The following is a 17133-nucleotide window of genomic DNA, read 5'->3' as shown; positions in this document are numbered from 1 at the left end:
ATCCTTCCACAAGGTTTCGGTTGAGCTCAGTGACAATAACTAGCATTTTCGCATTTTAGCGGGTTAAGTCAGTGACCTAACTCGCATTTTAAGGTCAATCTTGTTATTCATTCCACATTTTCTTTATTCAAATGCAATATTACGCCAAGAAAAAAAAACTGATTATCCTTCCACAAGGTTTCGGTTGAGCTCAGTGACAATAACTAGCATTTTCGCATTTTAGCGAGTTAAGTCAGTGACCTAACTCGCATTTTAAGGTCAATCTTGTTATTCATTCCACATTTTCTTTATTCATATGCAATATTACGCCAAGAAAAAAAACTGATTATCCTTCCACAAGGTTTCGGTTGAGCTCAGTGACAATAACTAGCATTTTGGCATTTTACCGAGTTAGGTCAGTGACCTAAGTCGCATTTTAAGGTCAATCTTGTTATTCATTCAACATTTTCCTTATTCATATGCAATATTACGCCAAGAAAAAAAAACTGATTATCCTTCCACAAGGTTTCGGTTGAGCTCAGTGACAATAACTAGCATTTTCGCATTTTAGCGAGTTAGGTCAGTGACCTAACTCGCATTTTAAGGTCAATCTTTTTATTCATTCAACATTTTCTTTATTCATATGCAATATTACGCCAAGAAAAAAACTGATTATCCTTTCACAAGGTTTCGTTTGAGCTAAGTGACAATAACTAGCATTTTAGCATTTTAGCTTATTGTTTTAATTAAACGACCATTGTGTTTCAGGAATCGTCCTTAAGAATTTAGGACAAAAAACAAAAATTTTATTGTAAAGAGATAGGTCTTGTGGAATGGACAGTTACTTTTAAATACGTATTAGTTTCTGTCCGTTATTCTGGTATTTGTGTATTATACGTCATCCGTATAATACACGAGTTTACGATGTGTAAAACTCGATAACAAATCGGTTTTGTCGTTAGTTTCTTCGTTATTAAAAAAAAAAAAAAAAAAACTTGGGACAAACGAACAAAGAAAACAAAAACAGACAAAATATTTACAAATTAAGGGGGGGGGGTTATTTTATAGCAGATCTGGGTACAAAATATGTTAGGTACAGCTGTTCTCCATATTATGAAGTAAGAATTGTTTTTTCACTTCAAAGTGTCCAAATACTTTTCCCCCACCTCATGTGCAAATATACAGCCTAATTATATATTTCCCATCTATTCTATCACTTGTCTTTGTCTTGTCTTGCGCTAAGCAGAAAGAGACTAACGAAAATACCGGTTTGTTCTCGAGCCTTACAGAACGTAAGTTTGAGAAAATGGCCTGTTATACACAAGTACCAAAATTCCTTCCTCCTACGAAAAAAAAAAGAAAATCTCAAATTTAGAACTCCCTATTTTCCACGGAGGGGTTTAGGGTGGGGGGATTTTCCAGGGGAATTTTCCATGGGGATACTTTCTAGATGGGTGTTTTTTCTCGGAGAGGGGGTATTTTTCACAGGGGGGTACTCTCCGGAAGGGGGGGTATTTTTCTCGGGTGCATATTTTCCTTGACGTGTATTATCCGAGGGAAAGTGTTTTCCAGGGGATGAATTTTCTGGGGGAGGAGTTAACATCGGAGGGGAGGGGTTAACACTTAGAACTGAAAACTCCACTCGTGGTATCCTATATGACCTTGGAAAACATATTCATGAGTAAAAAAATTGCAATTGTGAGAGAAGAAGTCAATAAAAAGGCCTCTCCAATAGAAAGTCTAATCAACTAAGTTTATTGCCTTTTGGCTGTCGAAAACACGAGTTTCTATGCGGAAAACAGATTATGACATTGGTTGCAAAATCATATAATAAATTCTTAGGTATGAAATAAAATTTGAAATAAGAAGTTCGTAACTAAAAACATCTATAACAACCATGAAACAATTTTGACGCAACAAAAATATTTTATTTCTGTCATATATTGCCATTTTTCATTTTTTTTTGTTTTTAAGTGATCAGCCAGACACACACGCGCATTGTTTCTGGGGGGGGCAGTCATAAGAAGTATCCAGAAATTCAAAAAATTGCGATTTAGGAGGAGGGAGAGGTCAGCCATCAATTCCCTCATTTGTATTGTCACTGAGCTCAACGGAAACCTTGTGGAAGGATAATCAGTTTTTTCTTAGCGTAATATTGCATATGAATAAAGAAAATGTTGAATGAATTACAAGATTGACCTTAAAAATGAGAAAAAAACAAGATTGACCATACATTTTTCAGTAGAGCACCAATGACGCAGTAGACTTTGTAATTTCGCAGTTAGGGAAAGGGGTCATAGCCAAAAATCAGAGGCAACACTATAGCGTTGCCTATGATGTGCGTATTGCTTTCACTACTTCGTTTTTTTATTTCTGGCTGCTATTAGAACGAGTCGTTCCTTACTTACACTTCGCTGCCGAGAAATGTTTTTTTTTTTTTAACTTGAAGCCCAATTTCGACAACAATTAGGCCTAATAAATAAAAATAATTAGAATTTTATGCTGATTCTATATATATAAAATTCATCAAGTTTAGTGTTACCCATCGCAAGCTAGAAGCTTTGGAACATTTTCATTATTTTCTAGATAAGGGGGAAACATCCCAAAAAGTCAGGTGAAATTAATAAAAATCAAACTGTTGGATTCAGCAGACGCGAGAACCCATCTATAGGATTTTCAAACTCCTCTCTAGAAAAACGTGGGATTTCTGCCTGAAGAAAGATCACGGATGCCTTTTTGTTTATTTGATTTGTTTTGTTTATTCACGAGGAGTGATTGTATCAAACTGATAATGTAAAAAAATGGAAAAAGGCTCATTTGAAGAGAAATTAAAAGTTTTAGTACCTTCTTAATTTACAAAAAGTATTGAAGGGAAACTAGTTTCCATCCCTTGCCCATTTTTTTCACTAAAAACATCCGATATAATTTCTATGATACACACTTGATTCAGCATAGTTGAAAGGTCCAATAACTGTGACTCTGGGTATGGCATGACCCCCCACAATCCCTTTAGAAAGAGATATAAGTTACTCAATTTGCCCAATTTGCCCATTGGGATATAAGCTGTATTATTTTTTTTTGGAGGGGATGATTGTCTACAGGGCTGGATTTCTAGTAGGGCTACTTTTCCGTGGGGAGGAAATTTTAAGGAGGAATTTGTCAGGGGAAATTTTACACGGGGGATGAGGAGGATAAAGATTTAAGGTAAGAATTTGCCCATTGTTTACGCATAGTGTCTGTTATTAAGATATATAGGTAAAGTTTTCGAGGAGGAACTTTCCATGGGAATGGGGATTTTCTAGGGAAACTCTCGATGGAGGAGGGGGAGAATTCATGGCATGAAATGAAGATCAGAAATCAAATAAATATGTTAATTATAGTAAATTATATTTTTTATTCTTTAGAATAAAAAGAATAATAGATAAAAAGACCATTATTGTCCGGAAAATAAAATTCAGCAGGGGCAAATTTTCCAGGGAATTTTCTGCGGGAGTAATTTGTCGTTGGGGAGATACTTTTCGGGGATATTTTTCAGGAAGAAAGAAGGTGTATTTCCAGGCATGATTTGAAAAATCATCAGAAATTAAACGGAAATAAACAAGTTTTTCAACTGAACGTAGGGATCAACATAAAAGCTTGGAAAAAGATAAGCCATTCCGTATGTGAGGGTGCTCTCCCTTCATCAACCCCTAGTTTTTGCGCTAAAGTTTGAATTTTTGGCCTAATTCTCAAGAAATGACTCTTAAAACACAAGAGCGTTTCACTGGAACAAGAAGATTTTTTAAAAACACGAAAACTTTTATCGTAACAAGTGAGGGGTCATGGAGGGGGCAGCCCATCTCGTATACGGAATAATTTTACTTGGTCTTGGGTTTTAAAATTGCCGCTTAATTTCAAATGAATAAGCTGATATTTTTTATTTAATCACTTATTTAAGAACAAGTTGTATTTTGTAATTATCTAGAGTTTTCGCTGATATTTTTTCAAACATTTTGATTAAGTGAAAAATATAAATAACAATTCCTGCTGGATCCTCCAATGTATTTATCCCTAAATTGACATTTCAGATGAACCATCTTTTCAAAGTAATTTTACTAAGAAAAACAGTTTTTCCATAAAAAGGAAGGAAATGTTCTAAAGCTTAAACCAAGTAAAAATTAGTTTACTATAACATCGTAAGCTCAAAACGACCAAGTTACTATGAATGAATAAATAAAAAATAAAAAAAAAACAGAAGAAAACATGACTGAATGCATTGCTGTCCGTGGATTCCTATTGTTTAAATTTCCCTCCTATAAGGCTTATGATGTATGTCAATGCCTTCATTTCTGAACAAATATGGAAACTTTCTTTTTCTCTTATGTACTTTTAATGCTTTTTTTCCCTTTAAGTTCGTCTGCTTTGCTGTAAGATTAGGTCTCTACTGTGGAAATCTCTTAGAAGAAACGGTGTATTAGCTAATGGCCCATTCATAATTTGATTTTGCTAACACCCAGATTCACCTAGAACTAATTTGACCCAGTTATAATTTTTCATATAATATTTCAAGCAATCAGAATATTTCAAAAAATCTGATTGGTTCACATTTGTGCTAGTTAAATCTTTAACTAAACAAAATGTATCGTTTGATTACCAGTCACTCAGTATTATTATCTTAAATATGTTAATTACAATATATAAAAAAAACTGTATTTTAAATGCACTACTTACCGTGATGCTGCAATATCAGCTTTCTGGAGAGCAATTTTAGATGCACGCTGTGCTGCACTAACTGCGGCATCAACCCTCTCTCGAAATTTTGCTGACCTTATCAAAAATAAATGTTTCTTCTTCTGTGAGGTGATAAGAACATTGTTTTTATATTTTCCTTCTTCTCGAGATCCATCTTTGAATATAGTAACTCCGTATCCATATTTTTTATTGTTGAACCATTCACCCTCATACTTTAGACCATCAGAGCGTTCACTGATTCCGAATCCGGCCCGTTTATCGTTTTTCCACTCGCCCATGTATGTTTCCGTAACACTTGCATCCAGTTGATCATCCTAACAATGAAATAAGACTTACTCAAGCATAAGAACATGGACCGTCGAAAGCATTTGACTTATAAGACTGGAAATATGAGGGGCATGAAAATAAAAATCTCCTCCCCCCTATACCCACCTTATGTCTATTCACACCTTAAAATCATAAGTGTTAATATTTTTTTCGTTATTTAAGAATCATGATCTATCTGGGGCAGTACCGCGTTTTCGTCAAGGTTACCATGTTGAAGCGTAAAAATGAGTGAGCAAAACTGATTAGTTAAACCTGACAACGCTGTTCGTTCGTAAAAACTTGAGCATTAACAACCTGTCGATTCGCGAGGACAACCACACCTTCAAAGGAAAGCTGCGTTTTCTTAAGCTGTTTGGTACCATTTGTTTTTGTCTTATTTTTTTTGCTGGTTTTTTGCCACTCCTACTTTTTTTGAGTTTGTCCACTACTATCAAGATCTGCATACCTGCATGTAGTGGTGTTTTGGTACTTGTGTAATATACACCGCTCACTCAAGTTTACTCTATCTAAAAATCAAGAACAAACCCGTTTCTTCGTTAGTGTTTTTCAGCTCAGCGTGAGACGAGACAAAGACAAGTGACAGAATAGATTGGAAAAAATACAATTTAAGCTATATATTTGCACATTGGCGGTGGGGTAAAATGTTCGGACAGTTAGAAGTTGACCCTTTATACTTTAACCCCACTCCCCCAATGTGCAAATATATAGCCCGAATTTGTTTCTAAACTGTTATATTTTTCATTGTATTTTTCAATATTTCATATGAATTGAGCGTCAAAGAAACAGTTTCTAATTAAATGAAAAACATGAATGAGTAGCGTATAATACACAAGTACCCGTGTTTTTGTTACAAATTGAACTCCTGATTTTTTTTTCCTAATTTTATAAACTATTTACGGTTGTTTAAGTTTCCACTTAACCAATTTAAACAATAAGACTTGCTTTTTACTGTCCTTGGTACTTTAAATGATCGATGAATCAAAACAAGTAAAACTTAAATTGAATATACAACTACAGCTTAAAAAGAAAAAAAGATTTTTAACTATTATGGAATAAATAAGACCCAAAATGAACAGCAATTAAATAAACAATCACAGGAAACAAACATACAACAGACACTAACGTAAATGAATAAATAAATCTTAAAACGAGTAAAACTTAAATCGGATGTACAAATCAAGCTTACAACGAATATGAAAACTACAAATAAGAGTTTGGCTACTGCCCCCTTCCCTAACTGTAAAAGTATAAAGCCTACTGCGTAATTGGAGATTTACTGAAAATAGGTTATATTACAAATATTATCTTTTATACTACAACATTTAAAATAAAACGAAAATTGCAGTGAAGTAAAATCTTGAGCTGATAAGGTTTAACAAATATCCAGTTTAATTTTATTAGTTCTTTCCAAGACTGTTCTATTCTGTTTCTTGTTATGTAAAATCGTGTATACCTTTCATACTTTTGATTCGTATGCTCAATTACTACTGTTACTACTTCTACAAGCAACTCACTGCATTAGCAAGTCATCTGAGACCAATACAGCTGCGGACACTTCTCCTCCATCCCAATCTATTCAAAGCCTCCCTCTTTACACCCTCCGAAGAAGTTTGAATTTTTTTTAAGTCTTTTATTACGACTTCCCCCGCCTCAGTCGGGGACGTAATGCTTTTTGTTTGGTATTTTATGACATTGTGAATTAACACCAATTCGATTTTTATTTCAAATAAAGAAGCCAAGATCCTCAAAATTTCCTTGGAGACGAGAACTGATCAAATCCAATCTGATTCTGATCAAATCTAAGATGTTCCGTGGTTTTGGTGCGAAATTTTGCCAAAGATTAAGAGGGAGAAACCATTATGACATTTTCCGACCAATGAAGTTTATTTCTGGCTGTTTCTGACAGCTACTAAATAACTTCTTTACAAATATCCTACTTTAAACATACTTGAGATTATTTTCCCAATACTGAATGGTTTTAAATTAAAATACCTAAAATTTTAAAATCTATACTTATTTTATTTTTTAACATTTGCGCTATAACTAAGAAAATTGTTTTGCATGCCTCACTTACCAAAACTGAAGAAATGAACCATTAATTTTTTTTCGAACGAAAATAAGGAACTATTTTATGACTGAAAATGAAGAGGAATTAATCTATAAGCCCAGCCCCTGCTATCAGCCCCCATTACCAACCTTTATTCTCACCCCCGTTCTTCACGCTAAAGTTTACCTAGTACTTTCCGAAAAGCCTTATCGGGAAAGCACTATAAAAGCCTTTTCGGGAAAGCATATAGCCAGTTGGCACACGCATGTACTTTTATTTACTAATTGCCTTTCTAAATGTTAAAATTCAAAAATTTATTGCAGAAAATTTGAACGAGTAAATTCTTCCTCTGTTGTGCTAGTGTGAAAAAAATGAATATTGTTACACGAACCCATTAAAATCAAGTCATTTAACTCAACCCTTGTTCAACTCAACGCTCATCGAACTCAAACCTCCTACAGCTAAACCCCTCTCAACTAAACCTCCCTTTAATTTGGCTCATTGAAGCCCAATTTCCGTTAAAGTCAACCCAAATCCAGCTCAACCTCATTCACTTAACTCTTGAGTAACGGTATTCATTTTTGAGTCACTAACATAGAAAAAGTCTTCAAACAGTTTCAAAACAGTTCATGGTAACGAACTATAAGTAAGGAGCTAAGGAGTAACCCAGCTCAATAGTGACCAAAATACTAAAAAAATAGAATTTTGATACCAAAGATATATCAAAAGAATCGTATTTTCATGCTGATTGTAAATATATAAAGTTCATCAAGTTTAGTTTTACCCATCAAAAGTTACGAGCCAGGTAAAATTTGCCTCATTTTCGAAAAAAGGGTAAAACACCCACTGAAAGTCATAAAATCTTAATAAAAATCATACCATCAGATTCAGCGTATCAGAGAACCGTATTCTAGAGGTTTCAAGCTCCTTTGTTCAAAAATGTGGATTTATGTATGTTTTGAAGAAAAATCACGGATGAGTGTTGATTTTGATTTTTCCCCTAGGGGTGATCATATCGATCCACTGTTCCTAGAATATGGTGAGAGGGCTCATTTGAATCGAAATTAAGAGTTCTAGAGTCTTTTAAGTGACCAAAAAGATTGGAGGGCAACCGAACCTCCTCCCTCGCCCATTTTTGCCCAAAATTATTCGACCAAGACTTTGAGATAGCCATTTTGTTCAGTTTAGTTGGAAGATCAAATAAGTATGCCTTTAGGTGTAAAATAACCCCCCAGAGTCCATGAGAGAGGCTTGTAAGTCATGAAACTCGCCCCTTGTTTACGTAGAGTATTTGTTATTGGGAATTATACAGACTTTTTTTGGGGGGGAGGGGCGATTGTATTTGGGCTCAATTTCAATGGGAAGAATCTTCCTTGGAGAGGGAAATTTCTGGGGGGGAGGAGACAATTCGAGGGGATACTGGGGGATTTGACAGAATTACTATACGAATTGTTTTTGATTAATCTTACATTCTCTTTACTAAATTTTTCATTCAAAGATGCTCAGGGGAAATTGTCCAGGGGCTTTTGGCCTTGTGTTTTGTTTTCTGGGAAATAGCTTTCACGGAAGGGGGCATTTCTCGCGTTATCAAGAAACCGATTAGAGATTAAAGCCTTATTTAAATGAAGGAATGTTAAGGAGAATTTTTCATGTTGAATCGTCCGCAAGCAATTTTTCAGGGAGGGGGTTTCTCAGCAAGGATGGAACTATCTGGAGGGAATGTGACGGGGGGTGCACTTTACGTTATATGAAACTTGCACGGTGGATTTTTCCGTGAGGGGGAGGGGTATGTCGCATAGAGGGTGACCCGGATTCGCCGGCAATATTTCTAAGACAAACAGAAATTATTCCATATATGAAGAGTTGCCCTTCCTAAATATATTACTCTTTGCTCTAAAGCTTGACGGTTTACTAAACACGGGGGCCGTTTAATTGGAATAGGAAGATTTTTATAAAAGGGCCAATAGCTTTGGCATAAAGAGTTATGTATTTAGGAGGGGGCAACCCTTATATATATGGAATAAATCTTCCAAAATTAATCTGCGAATCTCGTTTCAATTTTTCATATGTGGTGAGCCAAATTCGAACCTTGATTAACTTGGAAAATGTTCAGAAATTAAATTAAAACACAAGTTTTTTCTGAAAGTAACAAGCGACATTAAAACTTGAAACAAACAGAAATTAATCCGTATATGAAATGGGATATCCCCTACTCAATTCCTTACTCTTTACGTTAAAGTTTTTATTGTTTTAAAAAGTAGACTTGTGACAAAGAGTCAATTTTTAGCATAAAGAGTGAGACGTTGAGGAGGGGACAGACACTTTCATATACAGAATAATTTCTGTTTATTTTCATTTTTTATCTTTAATGTTACTCCTCACTTTCAGTTAAAAAAGCATGTTTTATCTAGTTAATAATTTAAAATAGGGGAGCTGAGGGATAGACAACCCTCCTCTGTTTATTTTAACTTTTAATGACAAGTCTATTTTTTCTTTCTTTACTTTCATTTGGATTAACTGTTTCTTTACATTTAATTTATGTTTGTTTTGAATATCTTTATCAGAGTAATCTAAATGTTAAGAAGCAACTCACCGTAAAATTCATGTTCTTTGTACTAAAGTTTACCTTCTTTATTATAATGCCTAGAGAATAATGGCTCATTTACTTGTGGTCACTTTATACAATAAAGTAAAAGTTTCCGAGACGCAAAGCTAGAAGTTTGTTTAAGCTAGAGCTCAACTTTTTTCAAAGTGCTTTAGCATCATTAAATTAATGCGCCTGAATAAAAACACCGTTTAAAAAAGAGGTGGTTATACCCCACTCAGCAATCATGGTGCACAGCTAGTTCAAATATATTTTTTCCGAGTACAGGGAGGTTAGACAGGTACAGATCTAGAGGTATTTTTTGTGGGTGGGGGGAGAGGTTGGTATTCCAAATTAGAAACAAAACAATGATGGGCTAAAAAAAAAAAATCAATTTTTTGTTTTTGACAAGTTTTTATGGCACTTGGTATTTACCAAGTGATATATAGCGATCGCAAATTCTGTCGGTCGGTCTGTCAGTCCTGGGTTTGCTAGTTTGGGCACTTCCAGATAATCTAGGACGATGAAATTTGGCTGGCGCATCAGGGACTAAACAACATTAAATTTGAAATAGTCGTTTCCCCGATTTGATCGTCTAGGAGAGAGGTGGGGGGGGCGATTAATTTGGAAAGTTAGAAAAAATGAGGTATTTTTTTAGCTTAGGAACGGGTAATCGGATCTTAATAAAATTTGATATTTAAAAGAACAACGTGTCTCAGAACTCTTATTTTAAATTCCGCTGCATCTGTTGACAATGGGGGAGTTGGAGGGGGAAGCCTGAAATCTTGGAAAACGCTTAGAGTGGATACTTGGTGGGGAGAATAAGCACAAGTCCTAGAAATATTATTGACATAATCAGACCGGATTGGCTCTCGTTGAGGGAAGTGGAGGAGGGGAGGGGTTAATTTGGAAAATTTAGAAAATATGATATATTTTTAACTTACGATCCGGTGATCAGATCTTAATGATATTTGATATTTAGAAGGACCTTGTGTCTCAGAACTCTTATTATAAATCCCGACCGGATCTGGTGTTACTGGGATGATTTGGAGGGGTAAACCGGAAATCTCGAAAAACATTTAGAGTGCAGAGATCGGGATGAAATTTGGTGGGGAAAATAAGCACCTGTCTTAGATAGGTTATTGACATAATCGGACCGGATCTGCTCTCTTTGTGAGAATTTGGGGGATTTACTATTTTGGGTACATTCAAATAAGCTAGGAAGATGAAAGTTAGCAGGTTTATCAGGGACCAGACTAGATTAAATTAGACATAGTCTCTTATCCGGTTCGACCATTTGGGGGGGGGCGAACAAAATAGTTGAGAAGAGTTTTATTTGCCGATAAACCGAATTATTGTTCTTTTTAAGCATAGTTTGAGGTCTAGGGGTATGATTCTCTCTTAGGGTGCGAGAGGTCTCAGGTTCGAATCCCGGACCATCCCAATTTTTACATTAAGAAGATCCGAAACTAGATGCATGATCAATATAGCGGTCGCTGAAAATTGGCAGGCGTATCAGGGACATTCCATGTTAGAAAAATGTTCCCGGGGAATTTCAAAATCTTTGGAGGGGGTGCAACTAAAAACGGAAGGGGAGGGGTATTACTTACTCATAAACCTCTTTTTAACGCCTTCCACTACATACTCTGAATTTTTATCGTTAGACCCTCAACTGTTCTTGTGATACTCCAGATACACCTTTTTGATAAATAAGATGCACATAGCATCTTTAGATTTAGTTTAATATACCCTTCAACATTCCTCAGAATTTTACCTTAATACCATTAGCCTTTTGGAACACACCTAGGGTGGAAAAAAATCCTCCTTTTACATAATGATAAATCTTGCATTTAAAAAAGGGCAAGTTGCATGCTTTACAATCCTTACCCTGAGACTATCGATGAGGGGCATTGGATACCCTGTGGGATAGCTCCTAGAACTTTTGAATGTCTTGAAACATAAACACTTTTTCAAAATTTTGATCAGTGTTGAGGGAGGGAGCATCTAAAAAGGGTAAGGGGGATGGTTACCCTCTGATAGCTCTTCTACATCCCCTTGACGTCCCATGAAATTTTCAATTGAATACCCTCAACCGTTTCTTAGATATTAATGGTGTGTCCTACTGACAATCATCACGTACACAGTGTGTTTCATTGTATTCAACATACCTCTCCAAAACTGTGGGATATTATGTCAACCTCATATGCATAATTATTTGAGATTTTAACTATTTTGAACAAATTGTCTATTTCGAAATTTTGATGCGATTTTTTTTAGAGGGATTGCAACAAAAGGCATGGGAGGGGGCTGGGGGCAAACCAAATCCGACTTTCAACATCTCCTAAGAAGTACTGAAAGTTTCAACTCAATGCCCTTGGCCATTCTTAAAATATTGCAGATTATTTTTTTGATCAACTGAAGGCATATAGTCCCTTTTAACATAGTATAACATACCCAGTCAAGATTTTCTAAGGTTATACCTTAATACCTATATCTTTTTGGGCACACCTAGAATCAAATATTTCCCCTTTTCCTAAAGATAAATAATGCATGTAAACAATGGACGAATTGTCAAATTTTCAATCCTTACCCTAGGGGTATGGGGGCACAGGGATCCTGGAAGCATAGCTATTAGACCTTTTGACCAGTTTGAAAAAATGACGATTTCAAAATTTTGGTCAGTATTGAGCAGAGGAGGGAGAGATCTAAAGAGAGCAAAAATAGGGGAAGCGGGGCTGGTTGTCCCAAAATTCCTCTTCAGCATCTCCTTGGCATACCTTAGAATTGTCAACTTAATATCCTCGGTTGTTCCTAAGATACTGCTGACATTTGCTTTTCACAACCAGCAAGCACATAGAGTGTTTCGATTGTGCTTGGCATACCTTTTAGAATTTTCTTAAAGCGTCACCTTAATAACCTAAGCCTTTTTTGAGACCCAGGATCAAACATGCCCTCATTCCCAATAAAATTCCTTAGGTGTTAACAATGGGCAAATTGCATAACTTATAGCCCTTGTCCAGAGAGTTGGTGGAGTTGTGTCAACCCTGGTCACATAGTTATTTGACCTATGAAGTATTTTGAACAAAACAGCCGTCTCAAAATTTTGATCTGATAGATTTTTGGAAAAAAGGGCATGGAAGAGGACTGGATCACTTTTGAATCTTAACAAAGGAACTAAAACTTTCGATTTCCAATAACAGTTTATACGACCACCCTTTCCATAAAGGCCTTATGGCCTTTAATGGTCTCATGGCCTAGTTGCCCTTTTATCACTTTAAATTCTAAAAATGATGTAGAACTTTCATTTTCCAATCGAATGAGCAACCACCAAAGCTTATACGACCACCCCTTTCACAAACACCTATTATTTTAACAATGGCCGATTTCCATAAGTTGCAGCCCTCGCCCTGGGGGGCTGTAGATATTTGATTTTTGGACTATTTTGAGCCAGTTGGCTATCTTAAAATATGATCAGATGTATTTTGGAAAAAAAGACGTGGGGCGGAGGGGGGTGGCTGGTTACCATTTAATAAATTTTGACTCTTAAAGATGGAACTAGAACTTCTGATTTCCAATCAGAAGAGCTCCTCCTTAGTTCATATGGCCACCCCTTCCGTAAAAACCTTATATGTTAATAATGGGTGCCTAGCATAACTCATAGCCCTTGCCTTGAGGATTGGGATAGGGTCTTATTCACCCCAGAACCATAGTTATTTGACCTTGGGACTACTTTAGACAAAATGGCTATCTCTAAATTTGGTTGGAAGCATTTGTTGGAAAAAGGGTGTTGAGGGGGGTAATTACCCTTCGATCACTTTTGACTCTTAAAAACGGAGCTAGAAATTTTTTTCCAAATCAAATGATTCTCCCCCAAAGTCTATACGACCACTATTTCCATAAGAAAAAAATATGTGCTAGGACCAGGCGTGACGCTCCGGTCATTATTGGATTCAAACTCGTGGTAGCTCCATTTATAGTAATTGCTGTTCGTTTTAATTTTGATTGGATTATTCATTTTCTTTTCTGTTGGTTTATTTTTTTATTCATCCATCATAATCTCTGTTATTTTTTAAGCTCTGTAAGCTTCTGTAAGTTTTATGTTTCGTTTATTCAGTCATAGTATTATTTGTTCATTTTAAGCTTGACTTATTATATGAATTCATTTCTGCTTATTTTAGTGTGGCCTTTTACTTTAATTAAATAAAAAAACTAATTTTTTTAGCTGAAAGTAAGGAGCGACATTAAAACTTAAAACGAACAGAAATTACTCCGTATATGAAATGGGTTGTCCCCTCCGCAATCCCTCGCTCTTTACGCTAAAGCTTTTAATTGTTTTAAAAAGTAGAATTGTGGAAAAGAGTCAAACTTCAGCGTCTTTTTTTTATTTAATTTCTGAACGTTTTTGAATTAATGCATGTTTGGTTTTGGCTCTCCGCACATAAATTATTAAAATGAAACTTGTATATTAATTCTTTTTTTGGCTAAATGGCTGTCTCTTACTTTTGATCAGACGATTTTGAGAAATAAGGGTTGGAGAAGGAGGCCTAGTTGCCCTCCAATTTTTCGGTTACTTAAAAAGGCAACTAGAACTTTTAATTTTTAATGAATGTTTTTATTAGTAAAATATACACGTAACTTAAGAATTAACTTACGTAACAAACTTTCATAACCTTATATTTTTATTATGTATACAAGGGGGTTTGTACCCTCGTTAATACCTCGCTCTTTACACTGAATCGCAAGTTTTGTCCCAATTCTTTAAGAATGACCCCTGGATCAGAAAGGCCATAGAATAAATAGTTGAAATTACTAAAAATACTTTAGCATAAAGAGCAAGGTATTTATCTCCTCCTAAATACCTCGCTTTTTATGCTAAAGTATTTTTAGCACCCCTCATATGTGTAATTATCTCTGTTCGTTTTAAGTTTCAATGCCACTTCTTCCTTTCATTTGAAAAAACGTTTTCATGTTTATTTTTCATTGTTTTCTTATAGTAATGCTAGAGAACCCTGCGCCTTTTTCATTGAATTTTTCTTCCCCCATGACAGATTCCTCCAAGGAAAGATCCTCCAACATAGCCCCCTCTCCTCAGCCCCAGGGATTGTGGGGGAGTAAGTCATCCCCAAAGACATAGTTATTATGGTTTTCGACTATGCTAAACAAAATGGCCATCTCAAAATTTTGATCCGTTGACTTTGGGAAAAAAATGAGCGTGGGAGGGGGCCTAGATGCCCTCCAATTTTTTTGGTCACTTAAAAAGGGCACTAGAACTTTTCATTCCCGTTATAATGAGCCCTCTTGCGACATTCTAGGACTACTTGGCCGATACGATGACCCCTGGGAAAAAAAAAAAAAAAAAAAAACAAATAAACACGCACCCGTGATTTGTCTTCTGGCAAAAACTACAAAATTCCACATTTTTGTAGATAGGAGCTTCAAACTTGTATAGTAAGGTTCTCTGATACGCTGAATCTGATGGTGTCATTTTCGTTAAGATCCTATGACTTTTAGGGGGCGTTTCTCCCTATTTTCTTAAATAGGCCAAATTTTCTCAGGCTCGTAACTTTTGATGGGTAAGACTAAACTTGATGAAACTTATATATTTAAAATCAGCATTAAAATGCGATTCTTTTGATGTAGCTATTGATATCAAAATTCAATTTTTTAGAGTTTTGGTTACTATTGAGCCGGGTCGCTCCTTACTACAGTTCGTTACCACGAACTGTTTGATTTGAAAGGTTTTTTTTACAAACATTTTTCTAATCAATAATGTCAAGAGAGCCAACTTAATTAGTTCTTATCCCAGTGTTTGTCAATAGAGGTTTAAGTTATTACGGATTTTTTTTTGTTTACGAATAATGTATCTCTTTCCAAATAAAGCTTTCAGTTAGACAAACGTCGAGGATATTTTATCACAAGAAACTGAGAAATTAGGATCGATTAATATTGCGAAACCAATTGTCGTGAAATCTATCCTAGGGAAAAGATACCTTTTATCTTATTAAGAACAGTATTCACAATGAAAACAAGATACTGTAGCTTTCAACAAATGAAAAGATGACATAGATATCATAAGTAAGAAAAGCTGAAAATGAATGAATTACAAAAGGCTTATTTAAAGTTATATTCATTTGATATTTTTTACAAGAGAAACGATTTTTATGAAGTCAGTGATAAGCATGATTAGATGTTTCTGGACTTTGCAGTTGAGCCAGGTCTTAATCGGGGTATTAAGCCTCATTAATATGAATTGGGTGGTTTTCCACCACCGCGGTTTTCCACCACCCAGGAGATCTTGCATCAACAAGAGGATTAGTTGGGTCAGAATAGACAGGTTAGGTTAGGATAGTCTATGTCTATATCTATGTCTGTATCTATGTCTATGTCTATGTCCATGTCTATTTCCATGTCTATGTCTATGTCTGTCCTTATGTCTACGTCTATGTCTATGTCTATATCTATGTATATTCTAACCTACCTGAATCAAAAGGTGGCGGAAAACATAGGGTGGCGGAAAACTGCGGTGGTGTTAAAACATTGTTACCATAAATATCCTACATCTTAAGAAGCTTATTACAAACTTCGGAGAGCTGATTTTACCTTGTGTTAATTTATGGTTTGGACGACCAAACGGGACCACGTCTTCCTTTCCTTTATTAGTATTCGTGTAAGTGGAAGAGATAGAACAACGCCTTCCTACTTATTAGAAGCAAAAAGCCATTCTGAAACTGTTATCGGATATTGCTTCAATGATTAGATAAACATTACAATTAGGACTATGTTCCGATTTAGGGTTATAGGATGTTTAGGTAAGATCACACTTTTTTTTTTTAGTAGTTGTGCAGATTATGTTCAACTATGCTACTGGAAGTTGAGTTCCAAATACTTTAATGGTGCTAAGCCCCTTCCATATTACCTAATACGAAGGAATCCTGTTGCTGCTACTTGGTAATTCAGACAAATCCTTAAGCCATTTAAGACGGGGTTCTAACTATTCTCCTTTAGTTATGGCGCTTTGGTTGACACTTGTAAAGTCGAGTTTGTGCAAAATAGCTGTATATCAATGATGTATATTAGAAATCTAGCCCTTGACTATACGAATTGCAATCTTACATTTTGGATTCAACATACTAGTAGTTTGAAAAGATTACGGTTTAACATACATAGTGGGGGGCAAGATTCTTAGTGAAATGAAATAAAATTTCATCTCTCCAAAAGAAAAGGAATAGAAAAATAGGGTTTTTTTAACCAAAGGTGTCAAAAGGGCTGTTTCATTTGTGGGAAGAATGCTGACCTAACATTCAGAGGGGTCTCTGTCATAATTTACAGAAAAATTAGATGACAATATAATTTTGTAGAAGCAAATATTTTAGAGACCTTTATGCACAAAAATAGGGAGGGGATCTCTATCTTTGAAAAGTTTGTAAAATCCCAACAAAATGATGGTTTTTTTTTCATTTTTTAA

At 35.4% G+C, this 17133-nt stretch overlaps 1 protein-coding gene across 2 annotated transcripts in view; it reads right to left on the bottom strand.

The window, feature by feature from the left end:
* LOC136034974 (junctophilin-1-like) overlaps nucleotides 1–17133 on the bottom strand; it is a 195957-nt gene that overhangs the window by 109999 nt on the left and 68825 nt on the right. For both annotated transcript variants that reach the window (XM_065716536.1, XM_065716537.1), the window contains exon 5: nucleotides 4690–5024. In XM_065716536.1, coding sequence (XP_065572608.1) covers nucleotides 4690–5024 — 335 coding nt within the window. The remainder of the gene's footprint in view (nucleotides 1–4689; nucleotides 5025–17133) is intronic.

Source organism: Artemia franciscana, chromosome 13, assembly GCF_032884065.1.
Source record: "Artemia franciscana chromosome 13, ASM3288406v1, whole genome shotgun sequence".
Taxonomy (NCBI): domain Eukaryota; kingdom Metazoa; phylum Arthropoda; class Branchiopoda; order Anostraca; family Artemiidae; genus Artemia; species Artemia franciscana.
This window is presented reverse-complemented; position numbering and strand designations above follow the sequence as displayed.